We start from the raw sequence: 14,089 nt of genomic DNA on the forward strand, positions 1-14,089 counted from the left end.
TTATAATTCTAAAATTATCGTTATCTATCGTTTGAGGGGTGATTGTAGCTAAATCTTCCATTTTTTTTCAAATTCTTATTTTGCATACAAATTAAAGATTTTGCATTAGAATACCCGACCTTTGATACTAATCTAATTTGCTCCTACCGATCGAAATGAAAACATAAAGTTTTGACAAGTGCAATTTCATAGTAAACAAATTATTTATTTTATAAAACAATAAAACATGTCATATCCTATGGTAATTAGAGAATAATTAGAATGAATTCCAAATAATTAGAAGATAATGTTGATTGAAGAAAGACAAAATGCAGTCTACAACACCATGTTTCTATCAAGAGCTCGGACATGAAAAACGTTGCTAAGTAAAATAATTATCCACTGTTATAACTTGAGCTATAACATCATTATTTACACGCCAATCCAATCCACATATCCCAACCAAAATCCAAGATGAAAAACAAAACAAAGAACAAAAGAAGCTAATTCACGAAATTTTACTGTCCACCACATTCACCATCTCGTTGCCTCAGCTTGCTTTCCTCGATAGATTCTTTTGGCCACATCCAACGCAAGTAAGAAGGACACTCTCTGTTGAAGGATCAGGTGTTATGGCAAATGTAACATTAAGAAAGTGTTGAATTTCCCCAAGGGCCCCTATTCCGTTGGGTGAAAGCTTCCCAACACGAACCTTTGATACATCTTCAGCACTCAATGCACAAAGAAGAAACAATAAACCCTGAAAGTAGTATATTAATGTTCGTTATGTTAACAGTATACCGCAGGAAAAAAAAAAATCAACACCTTACCGTAAATTACGGTATACTATAATTTTTAAAAGATTCAATATTTTCCGGTCGGTATTTTCCCCCAGCCCTACTACATTTGAAGGATGTGAATTGTATGTATCTGTCTTATATTAGCTAAGGCTTCAATACATACCTGATGAGTTGAATCTACAACACCATATTCCTCAATCCCATGTAGCAAGTCGGACGCAACTTTTCGACCGGCGTCCTCTGCTGTGCTCAAATCTTTCTCCTCACTATCTTGCTCAGAATAAGGATAGGATACTGTTGTATCGGCAGAAATGCAGCAGCCTGAAGTGGTCTCAGCAACAAGTGAAATTCCATAACCTGGTGACCTGTAAAATAAGAAAAGTACAACAAGATAGATTTTCATTAACATTTCATAGAGCAACAACAGAAACAAATATGCGAATATTGGGTTAAACATACAATCCAGCTTCAAGTCCCTTTTTATGGTCAGTGTCTATGGGAATATTTTGAAGAAAAGGCTTAAGAATGCCCCGAGCTGCTTGTAGAATTTTATGCTCAAACTGAGCACTTACTCTAGCTGAGAAGGTGAGTCCTCTAATGCTCTTTACCAAGCCCGTATCAATCCAGGTAAGTGCCTGTTAAGGGTAAAATGAAACGATTCAAAGATAATTTGTTATCAGAGTGTGCAGTTGTTTTTTTTTGTTTTTTAAGTAAAAGGGTTTATGTGTGAGATTATACAATAACTTGAGATCATGGTATTTACCTTGAGAGTATTTTGCATAATCGGTGAAATAGAAAGCTCAACTTTTCCACCACCTTTGGGAGGAACGCCCCGGCTCTTAATTTTCAAGTCTAGTGATTCTGAAGGTATGCCAAACCGCTTCAATAAGGGTATTGTAGTTGATCGAAATGTATCAACAGATGGATCCCTAGAGTCATTTGTAATACCTAAAGTGACATGAAGTCATTAGTTGAAAGTCACCCAAATAGAATAGAATGCTTATTTAAAAGTAACTTTGAATAGAATAGATTAGGACGATTGAATAAGTCGAGATGTTTGTCAAATAAAATAAAGCAAATCATTCCATTCCCAACTAAATAAGCATATAAAGATGGTGTGTTTGTATTTGTCGTACTACGACATTGTGTTGTCTTACGCTCTCCGATAAATTAACACATGTAGAAAATGAGTGCAAGATTAACAACATTTTTCAAGTTCATCCACGCCTACAACAAGTCAAGTCAATTACATGTTCATATTAGATCAAAACTAAATCAAGTTGATTACCATACTGGCAAAAACATAGAAACTCTATCTTGTACATCAATACAACCTAGTACAACAATGAGAAAACCAGAAAATTTCTCGAATCTAATTAATCTCCATATTATTCTAATTCAATATGTATAGCTATTTCATCACATCACATTCTCATAATAGATAAGAATAGAAATATTAGTTACCTATAAGGTCAATAGAGAGTTGGTTCCTCCCATATAAAGCTAAAATAAGCAATGGCTCTAAGAAATAGCCAATTGCTCGATCTTGACCGCAATTGTAAACCAAATGCCTCCCACCCATCAGAGTCCCCGGCTTGTACTCAGGGACGGATCCAGAATTTATGTATTACGGGGGCACAAAATAATTATATATAAAAAATACTTTCAAAAAAATTACTACACGATAATTCAAGTCTATTACAATTGAAATCTGCGAGTTTTCATTGACTGGAACATTTGCATGATTGACTCATTATCAACACTATCAAAAATTTCTTTCTCAATATATACAACCAAACTATCATTCATCCATTGATCTCCCATCCGACCGCGTAGACGATTCTTTATGATATTCATTGCAGAAAATACCCTTTCAACTGTAGCAGTGGCAACCGGAAGAATAAGAGCTAGTGTTATAAGCAAATAAACCAATGAATATACCTCATGCTTTTTCGTCTCTACCATCTTTTGTGCAAGAGCTCCGATACCTTTTAATCTTCCAAACCCATCAGTAGAAATATAAGTTTCAAGCTGATCATCGAGTGCCTCAATCTGAAATGTAGAGAAGTCTTTTGAGAAATTGTACTCCACCTTCGTGCCTACCTCACAATATCAATAACATGGAGAAATATAAAAAGCAATAATAAATCATTACCAGTGTCGTTGATTTCATAATAACAGTTGTTGGAGAGCAACATCAGAAGCCGGAGGAGCGAAACCTCGTAGGGGCGGAGTCCAACTTGGACCCCATCCCCATCGGTGCGAATGTCGGTGATCTCAATCGGCGTATGAGTTAGCGTCGACAGAAGGAGTCTCATCCTCAAATTCTGGCTACCTTTAAACTTCTTAATTTCTTTCGGCTGATTTTGGCTCACCTTGTACTTAATTTGGCGCCGATTTTCCTCCTTCCCTCTTCGACAAACTTTCAACCGCATATCTGAAAATTTATCTTCCTTCTTCAACCTTTTCAACCGCATATCTGGAAATCCAATTCAGTGTTTCAACTGTATGGATAGAGAGAAATGGAGCGGTTTATATTAAAACAAATCTATATATATATAAGCCAAGTGCATCCTTTTTGGCCATTTTCCCGCGTATCTCCTTATATCAACGGAGTAAATATATATATACACATCTACATGGTTAATACCCAATACTTTGGCTCCAAGAAGCGAATTTATATAAATACCAGTTCATACCCAGAAGTTGTATCATTCGCATAAGTCAAAGGGGAAAGAGGGAGAAAAAGTGTGGTCAGCAGTTATGGTCGATCAGTTAGACGTTCATGGCAAGAAGAATCACAGTAAAAGTGACATCTTTTGTTTTCGGGTTTATATGGTTACCTGTTGGACTGCTTCTGACGCAGGCGCCAAGGTCGGAGAAGGCTGGGCGGGGAAGGCTGAACGAGCAGAAAGGAGAGAGGAAAAGCCGGCGAGGGCAGACGTGAGAGATATATAGCAGAAACGATAGCCGCACAACAGTAGGGTTTTATTTGTTTGATTTTAGGCTAAATATCATATTATCGTACTAAACTTTGAACTATACCTCTTTATCAAAAATATCCTGAACTTTCGAAGTATTCTCTAAACCCTCAAAGTTTCAGGGTTCTATCAAATATATCCCGCATCTCTTTTTTGGCTACCAGAAACTAGGACTGTCAAACCTTGCGGGTCGGGCCAAGCCGGCCCAACCCAGCGGCCCTAGGCAATTTTTTGGGCCGGATCGGGTCGGACCAAAATTTCAGCGGACCTCGAACAATGAAGCCCAGCCCGGCCCTATACGGGCCGCCGGACGGGTCGGGCCAAAACGGGCCAAAAATTGATAAATTAATAAAATATATATATATATATATATATATATATATATATATATTAGTTCCAAAAATTAATAATTTAAATCAAATTTAAAGAAAAAAATTGAAGACAAATTCGATGAAACAAAAAGGGCCTTAAACAAGCTACATCTAAATTACGTAATTGACTAAAATTAAATGTAAACAAATATGACTAAAAGTAAATGTAAACAATATGAATACAAGTAAAAAACAAAAACTAATTGCAAAAACAACAAAAACTGAAAATGATTTATTCACAAATTAATTAATACAGTAATCAAATCAACTGGAATCAAATAACAACCACAAAAAATAATAAAAAATAAATAAATCTTCCAAGTAAAAATAATTTAATATTGATTGTTGATTGCTAATTTAAATCCTAAGTTAGACTTCGACTCATCATTGTCGTCAATTGAAGAAATGGACTTAGATTGGGTTGGGTCCATTGGGATTGGCCGATTGGGATTTGGGAGGAAATATAAATTTTTGAAATTTTCACCTTCTATACAGATGTGGAGAGAGGGGGTGATGTAGAAGATGTTACAATAGGGTACACGATCGAGTGAACTTTTACAATTCAAACTAAACAATCGAAGCTAGGAAACTGAACTAAGAAAATATACAAATTAGAAACAAGAAAACTGGAAAGGAAATACAACGAAATAAAACAAACGTGAGAATGGCGTCGAGTCGAGATGAATCTCTTCCCGCAAGAAGATTATCGCCCCGGTAGTGCTCATGGTGTTGGCGAATCTTCCCCAAAGGTAAAACGACGACGTCTCGTTGGATGTAGCACCACAATCCGGCGAGCTCCGGCGAACGTAATGGGATCAAGAACTGAGCACAAGAGTGATTTTAGAGAGTAGGAGAGTATGCAGATTTTTCGGTAAGCAACAATGCCATGCTCTAGACCTATTTATAGGCTACTCATTAAGGGGGGAAAATAAAGACTGCATTATGGGAATTAATCCACATAAAGCTGCTGGGATGTTACACAAATTTGAATTCAGAAGTTACAGAATTCATTCTGCATCAATTCCAGAATTCAAAAGGATGAGCAGTTTCGAAAACTGCTGCAGCTCTTCAAAAGCTTGGGCGGGCTAAACGGATGGGCTTCTATTGGGCTGAAAAACAAATACAATTGGTCGAGAATTAACAATCCAAAAAATCCAAAAGTATTTTGTCCAAAAAATTATATAGTTTGGACCCAAACACCACCCAAAGCACCAATTGCCAAGATCCAAGTCCTTGGCCGCGGCCCGCCCGTCCGGCGGCGCGCGTGTGTGTGTGCGCGAGGCCAATGCCTTCATCCAAGCCCACTAGCAAGCCCACAAGTTATTAGCTCCATGAGCATTGCTATTCTTATACAAGAGTATTCTTCCCTTGTTTTCCAATGTGGGACAATAACACTTCACAAGTGTTATTTCCCTTCTCAACATCCAAACTTTGATATACAATATCTCACTCACCGGAAATCGGTTTTAAGACTTCAAGTATACCACATTCATCTACTCGAGACGTAGATTAACATCCAATAATTATTTCAATTAAATATGATTGTTACAATAGGGTACACGATTGATCACTAATTTCTTAGCAACAAGTATACCACAAAAACCATATGATTGTTACAATAGGGTACACGATTGATCACTAATTTCTTAGCAACAAGAATGACTGCAACTAACACAGGTAATTGTAGCAAGCAACAAGTAATCGAGTATCGTATCCACATGGACTATTATGACGAATCACCTTAAGTAATCCTAACTAAACCCTAGTAATATTCAGGCAATCACAAATAAGAATGAAGTAGATAACTTAAATCAAAACAAATCAAATAAAATAGGATAGAAAACTCAATTAATAAAAGACAACTGATCCTAGGGCAGTAAATTCATTAACTAAATCTATGTAATTAATCTATTAATCCTATGTACCAATTTAATCCAGTTATGATGAGAGATTACTTAATTAATCAATCACTCTCGCTAGAGCAGCAACGATCGTAGATTAGTAAATTATCTATCTCCGTTAGGTCTCAAGAAAATCTACTAACTCCCAATAGCTCCTAAGAATAGCTCCCTATGATCCACCTATCTCCGCTAGGTCTTAAGGTTAAAATCATATCATACATTCCTGAATCCGCTAAACAGTTATCTCAGCTAGGTCTCAAACCGAATAGCTAAACATGCAAACTATTGATCAGATAATTCACAAGAAATTAAGCACCAGGAATTATGAATCATAAACTGGAAGGCACAAAGGTATTAACAAATAAATCACATAAATTCAATTAACTATTTACAAACCCTAGAATCAGCTAAAGGAAACTAGCCAGACATAATAAAAGAAAGCATAAACATAATTAAAAAGAACACAATTTGAAGAACTGAATTATATAAAAACTGAATAAGAACGAATGTAGCAGCTTGAATCTTCAATCTTGTGGAAATCCAATCCAAGCAGAAAAAAACTGGAAAGAAATAAATTCTAAAGCTATGAAATTGAAAAATAAAAGTTTGGAACTGAAAAGGACCCTAGATAGGTCAAAAGAGGACCTATATATAGGCACAGAGGATACATACAGTATAGATGTCGCAGCCCGAAAACCCGACACTAGTAATAGCGGGGTACGAGTATCGATACGACTATTTTTAAAGAATAAAAGATAAGAAGAACTAGGTGAACGTCATGCGGAAGCTCACGTCAAAGCATGCTAAGGAAAAACTTTATAAAATTAGCCCGAGGGTAAAATCGTCAACATTGTCATAACTTTTTAATTATTAGGAATTTCACGAACAAAAACAAAACGGGTATAGTTCATTTTTCATAAGGAAGCATAATTTGCAGAGTATCGCAGCAAAAGGCGAACCGATTATATGTATGAAGACACATAACCGTGAGTGTATTGCTTGATCTCAAAAGAAACTAAGTAATTCAAACATCAAGACTCTATTATCATAGAGGCAAAATAGTAATTTAATTTACATCATTTGAAACTCTCCCCCATCAGCACCAGTCCAATCTCACTCCCAGCTTAGCCTGCACATTTAGAAATACATGCAGGGCGTGAGTACATAATACTCAGTGGGCAAATGCCGAAAAAAACAAGAAAGGTGCTCTTAGAGCTATAGGTTTGAAACTTGCCACATCTCAGCAACACACAGAAATAAATTAGCATTTAAAAGAATCTGTGCATGCAGTTTTCATAATCAACATCATAAATAAGTGTCTGCAGACAAAGTATACGTCATGTATGTACCGCATCTACAACTCATCATCATAATTAAGGTACTGAGAAGTAGGCCTCCCTCTCAAGTACCGTGACCGGCCGACCCGAAGACGGCTCACAGTCACCTCTGTGCACAAAATCCCGCTTGTGGCAGGACCGAATTCGTCTCATCAGTAGAGGGTAACACACAAGCTCAACATAAAAAATTGGCAAGTCAAACAGTTCTCAAATATCATTTATCTCAAAACATTTGTTAATCTCATAACATCATTATATCATTAAATCATTTTAGAAAGCTCGGATAATATTTGTATACTCAAAATATTGCCCACCTGAAGTCCTTCGCTTATTCTGGAAAGAAATCAGGCAACTTAATTCTTCGTCTCGCTCGGGCCTTCATATGTCATCATCACATCGTCATCGTCATCGAAGGTTCATGTGATAAAACAAACCTTAGTCAGAAACTCAAATTCTAAATCCAATTTCTTCTTTACTCTAACTTCTCACTCAACATCTATTTACCCGTTAAAACTCAATCCCTAGGTATACTTGGCTTCTAAGGATTCACACGTCCAATTTTCGACTTAACTCTCAACTCGACTCAAACTTATAGCAAACAAGCACATAAACAAGTATAAACACTTTAGGCATATTAAAACACACATAGACAAGTCGAAAACAAGCTTTACTCTGCACTGACTCAACTTTAAAACCTCACCAGACTCTGTACAGAACTCTCCTGGGGTCGTAACTCATACCAAAAGAAACCTCTTCGAGTCTAGTTTCATTTAAAAAAAAGTAGGATCAAAAAATCCAAGTATTGTAGGAGATATGACTGTTTTACTACAGTATACCATATTCGGCAGTTTTTAGCAACCGAAAAGTTTGATTTTTGAAAAATAGTAAACGTTGTCAAAACGGTCTGAAATTTTGTGGGTACTTATCTAGGACACTCAGGTCTCAACCATAAAAATTTGGGTTCCAGAATGCTAAGGAAAGCTACTGGAAACGATGACTCTATTGGCTACTCACCGAACAATTCGGCAGAACGTAGCAGTTTTAGTTTTACATTTTATAAAAATAGCAAACGAAGTCCAAATGACTTGAAATTTTACCGGTGTGCTCAAGACTCTCAAATATACCTACCATAAAATTGTCAGGGCGTTTAGATATCATGAACCCCTCGAAAACAGTAGGTCAGTGTGTCGTGAAAAACGACTCCGAAACATACACACAAGCAAACATGCTCAACTCAACATTTAAACAAAGCAAACACATCAAAACTCATTTTAAGCACTTAAAGCACTTAAAAACATTCAAATACATCAAAATACTCATAATATTCAATCTCGACTCTTTTCTTTCATCATCCACTCAAATCTCATAGAAAACACTTCAACGAACATATCTAACAAATTCCTTTTCAATTTCATGCTCGAAATTTCTCAAATACTCAAATATGATCATTTACATCATATAACTCATTATTCTCATATTTACTCTCTTTTTATCATAAAAACTATATTTTTTACATTTTTATGAAAATCCATGTATCAACATAAAACTCTTAGCAAAACATGGATAAAATTCTCATAATGATCATAGAGCAAATAAACCTCATTTTATAAAGCATCAAACTCACATCATATAAAAACTCAAAACTCATACAAACTAAACTAAGCCAAAATTTTATTTAGCCTACAATAGACTTAATCAAAAATACAAAGACACTACTATCATGCTTAAAAACATATATCTCAAGCAAAATCACTTAAATAACACATAGACTAAAAAGTCCTAATTTTTACTAAACTAACTCTTTGAAATTTTTACAAACACATACAAAGCTTTAATCTACTCATAGATCTTTCATTTTTAACCAATTATTCTCACATCAAAACCATCAATTCACCAATAAGGGCATATATATACATATCCCTAATTTTAGCAAACTAACTTACATCAAAATCATCAATTGACATCATATACTCAAATTAATCCATCAATCGTCATCATATACACCTCATAGACTCATTTACATCATCAATTCATCATTTAACTCATTAACTCAAAAGTTACCATTTTTGGGGTAAACTAACTTCCATCAAAGTTTCACATCTCATGACACATATTTCACAACATATATCAAACATCAATATACATCACATAACTCTCATTTTTCACCCCCAAACAAGAAAAGAAAAAGAAAAATTTTGAAAGGGGTGAAGACCCACTTTTTCGAAAATTTGGAAAAGAAAAGGGAGGGGTGATTTTCTTGCTCATCTTTCAAGAATACACTCACATAACATCTTCCAAACAAGATTTTAGGGAAGACATGGTTACTTACCCAAGTTCTTACCAAAGTTTACACTTTCTCACTCTAAATTTTTGAGGCTCTTCTTCAAGGAATCTCTTGATTAAATGAGGATAGATAGTGTTTATGGAAAGTTTTAGAGTGATGTGAGGTGTTTGGTAGTTTTGTTGGAAGCTTCGAAGGTTTGCTCTAATGGTGGAAAATGGTGGAAGTGTGAGGTGAAGAAGATGAGTGTATGTGTGTGTTGGGCGAAAATTGTAGTGAGGGAGAGAGAGATGGCCGAAAATTTTAGTGAGGGAGAGAGGGATTTGGCTTTGCAAGATTGAGAATGATCTTGCAATCTTTAAAGGAGATTTGCAAATCTTATGAAATATTTGCTAATTAATGAATGATCTTTCTCTCTCTAATCTCTCTCTAATCTCTACACTCTCCCATCTCATACTCTCAATTCTTTACTCTCTCAATTCCATACTTAGCAAAATTGAGACATATAACATATGGTATGGGAAATTAAATAAAGTGTGAAGGGTGATTAAATAAAAATCACAAAACTATGGTAAAGTCACTCATTAATAAAATACCATAGTATAATTATTCATGTGACCAAAATAATGATCATAGCACTATTATTAGTGCACTCACTCAATCATAATATTCCTTTTCGTAGGAAAAATAATTTAAAAAAAATATTATGCCCGGAAAAATTTTCATAAACCGGCATCATTCGATTTCTCGATAAAAATAACCCATACTTGCTTTGGAAACTCAATCAAAATTCCAAATGCTAAGGTCTCGAATAAAAATTATAATAACTCGGTCACAGTGACACACATCACGAAAATCACATAATCGATCAGTCACGTAATTTCACATAATGTCACATCAAAGCAGTCGGCAACGCAAACAAACTAGACATCTCTCGGACCGACTCTTTTCATCAAGGTTCTCGCTCTTTCTTCCTTGACTCTAGGTCAGACTCATTATACCTATTCTCTTTAATAGGTCAGTCAAACTCTGATAACTCAGTATCTGTTAAATTTATTCCCGGTAATCGGAAATAAAATCTCAACTCAATTCAATCAGCATCTCTATCTCAGCTCATTTCTCAAATCTCATCATTCTAACTCTATCCTCGGTTTAGTCACTCGTATCTCTATTTAAAAGACAATCTGTCTTATCTAATCATAAAAAAAAAAGAAAGTCTTGCATCTCGACATCTCAGTTCTCTCAATAGTGTTAAGACACTATCTCACATCATAGGAAAAGTACGGGGTGTTACAATAGAGCTCGAAAATACTGATAAAATCCGAAAATCCCGCAAAATCCCAAAAATTCCGAAATTCCCATCGGGCACTATTCACTGCTGCGCGACTTTCTTGTTTCGGTCATATCTTTCTCGTCCGAACTCGGATTTGCGAACCGTTTGCGCCTACGAACTCGTATCGAGACGAACTACAACTTTCATTAAGATCAACAGTCCAAATTCAAACTTCATATTTTTGTAAAATTCATCAAAATACGAGCAAGTAACATATTTCACAATATAAAGCAATTTAAGCACAAAACAATCATCAAACACTCAATTTCCTATAAAATTAACATCATAAGAACATTAAAAACCATGGAAACATGAGTGTTATCAACGATCGAGTGAAATTTTACAATTCAAACTAAACAATCGAAGCTTGGAAACTGAACTAAGAAAATATACAAATTAGAAATAACAAGAAAACTGGAAAGGAAATACAACGAAATAAAACAAACGTGAGAATGACGTCGAGTCGAGATGAATCTCTTCCCGCAAGAAGATTATCACCCCGGTAGTGCTTACGGTGTTGGCGAATCTTCCCCAAAGGTAAAACGACGACGCCTCGTTGGATGTAGCACCACAATCCGGCGAGCTCCGGCGAACGTAATGGGATCAAGAACTGAGCACAAGAGTGATTTTAGAGAGTATGAGAGTATGCAGATTTATGCAGACACTTAGCTCAGTCCTCTTAAGAAACAACATCGCTTTTGGAAAGGTAGCTTGTGGCTTTGAACCTACTATAGTCAATCTTATCGAGTATACCAGCGGCCTAGTGGATATGGTTCCTTGAACTAGTCCTCCTTGGTGTATACTAAATCAACAATATTGACACAATATTGCTTCAATCCTCATTCGTTCTTACGTTTGTGTCCATTACAGGCCTTGGAACACCCCTTTGGATTTATAAGTGTTTCAATCGAAGCGGCCACACTTCACACTTATATAGGTAACTCTTAACTCAAGCATCCTGCTATACTTGTCCTCATTGAGGAGTTCTAGAGTTATTAAAAGTCAAAGACTTAACCTCACCACATGCAGGTTTTCGAACACTCACTGTTCTACAAGGAATAGGTAACTCGAGTGTTCAACACACAGATTCTCATAGCTTAGTTGTCCCATTGAACCAAGTTCTTGGGATCCTCCAGTCATCATAGTTGGGTATCCACTATGATCATCTTTAAGATGTGGGTTTCAAACCCATTCCCCCTAACAACCTATACATTTGATCTCGATGGATACTTTTAGTCAACAGATCGGCTATATTATCAATTGATCTTATATAATCAATTGTGATAACATCACTCGTGATCAAATGTCTCACGGTATTATGGCGTCGACGAATATATCTCGACTTACCGTTATACAAATTATTTTGTGCTCGTCCGATAGCAGCTTAACTATCACAATGAATTATTACGGACGACACAGGTTTCGACCAACATGGAATATCCTCGAGGGAATTTCTAAGCCACTCGACTTCTTCACTAGCTTTATCCAAAGCTATAAATTCAGATTCCATGGTCGATCTAGCAATACAAGTTTACTTCTTGGATTTCCAAGACACAGCACCACCCCCCACAGTGAATACATAACCGCTCATTGAGAACAAGTCTTTTGCATCAAATATCCAGTTTGCATCACAGTACCCTTCAAGTACAGGGGGCTCCCTAGTATAATGAATCGCATAGTTCTGAGTATATTTCAAATATCTCAAGACTCTTTCAAGAGCTTTCCAATGTTCATTACTAGGATTGGCTGTAAAGCTGCTCAACTTGTTGACCGAGCATGCTATATCGGGACGAGTGCAATTTGTTAGATACATCAAGCTCCCAATAATCTTAGCATATTCTATAGCATCAACAGGTTCTCCCTTATGAACATTCAAATGTACACTAGGTTCCCATGGAGTCTTAGCTATTGGCTTGTCAAAAGCATTGAACTTCTTTAACACTTTCTCAACATAGTGAGATTGTGTTATTGCAATGCCATCAGGCTTTCTTAGAATTTTAATTCCAAGAATTACATCAGCTAAGCCCATATCTTTCATGCTAAAGTTTTTACTTAGCATATTTTTCGTTTCTTGAATCACTCGGGAATTACTCCCCATGATGAGCATGTCATCTACATAAAGACAAACAATAACATAACTGTTATTAGAATTCTTAATGTAGACACACTTGTCACACTCATTGATTTTAAATCCATTTGACAACATTACGCTGTCAAATTTCAAATGCCATTGAAGCGGTGCTTGCTTCAATCCATATAAAGACCGTTGGAGTTTGCATACTTTGTGCTCTTTGTTCGCTATTATTTTCACCACGCCGCAAGTATACGGTGTAGTTGCAATATAAGGGAAGCAAGGTCGTATTCCACAAGGATTGGTGAATTTAAACTTCTAAATATTATTAATAAGTTGTTTTTAATCTATTTAGACAACCAAAGTTGAAGAGATTGAAGGTTAAATCAAAGTTAAATTAAAGCAAGCAAACTAAATAACAATAATAAAAACTAGTTAATAAATTGGGGAATGACTTAAAGGAAAGTTATCATAGGGACTAGATTTCGATGGATCATAATGAACTTCAATCTAAATCAATTTAAATCTTGATATGGCCTACTTATCTAGGGCGATCTCCCCACTAGTTTTAGCCCCCTCCCGGACGACTAAAACAGTAGATTGTCAATTTCTAACCTATAACTCCCAAGAGCACAAAAGATCAACAATCCCTCACCCAACTCTCAACCTCCCGGTTTATTGAGATGATATGTATCAAACTCCTAATCTATTGTAATTATCTTCTCCCGATTCAAATCACAAATTAGAAATGCACAAAAGGTGGCCAACCAATCATACAAGAGATAAATCTAGGACTTGAAAAGACAACAATAAGCACAATCAAGATATATATTGAACAAAGAAATCAATCCATTACAAATCCATCTAATCTAATCCCTAAGATAAGAGATTTTAGCCAAGCATATTCATAATAAAAGCAAATCTCAAGTCATAAGAAAACATAAATAAAGATATAGAGAGATAGAGATTCATAGACAAATCCTATAATCTTGATCTTCAATCATGTAGTCTTGATGAGCTCCTTTCCAAGTCTTC

At 35.8% G+C, this 14,089-nt stretch overlaps 1 protein-coding gene across 2 annotated transcripts; it reads right to left on the minus strand.

The window, feature by feature from the left end:
- Positions 1-362: 362 nt before the first annotated feature.
- LOC131024499 (probable RNA 3'-terminal phosphate cyclase-like protein) lies at positions 363-3,765 on the minus strand. 2 transcript variants are annotated; one of them, XM_057954005.1, is made up of 8 exons: positions 3,623-3,765; positions 2,935-3,258; positions 2,860-2,878; positions 2,244-2,374; positions 1,543-1,727; positions 1,239-1,414; positions 943-1,144; positions 363-739 (listed from the first exon to the last, which is right to left on the minus strand). In XM_057954005.1, exons 2-8 carry the CDS (start codon positions 3,254-3,256, stop codon positions 530-532), a joined length of 1,245 nt encoding a protein of 414 aa, XP_057809988.1. In that variant the 5' UTR covers positions 3,257-3,258; positions 3,623-3,765; the 3' UTR covers positions 363-529. The 2 variants fall into 2 exon arrangements, with proteins under 2 accessions (XP_057809988.1, XP_057809987.1); XM_057954004.1 differs by having other exon boundaries at positions 2,935-3,283.
- Positions 3,766-14,089: the final 10,324 nt, after the last annotated feature.

This window comes from Salvia miltiorrhiza, chromosome 5 (genome assembly GCF_028751815.1).
Source record: "Salvia miltiorrhiza cultivar Shanhuang (shh) chromosome 5, IMPLAD_Smil_shh, whole genome shotgun sequence".
Taxonomy (NCBI): Eukaryota; Viridiplantae; Streptophyta; class Magnoliopsida; order Lamiales; family Lamiaceae; genus Salvia; species Salvia miltiorrhiza.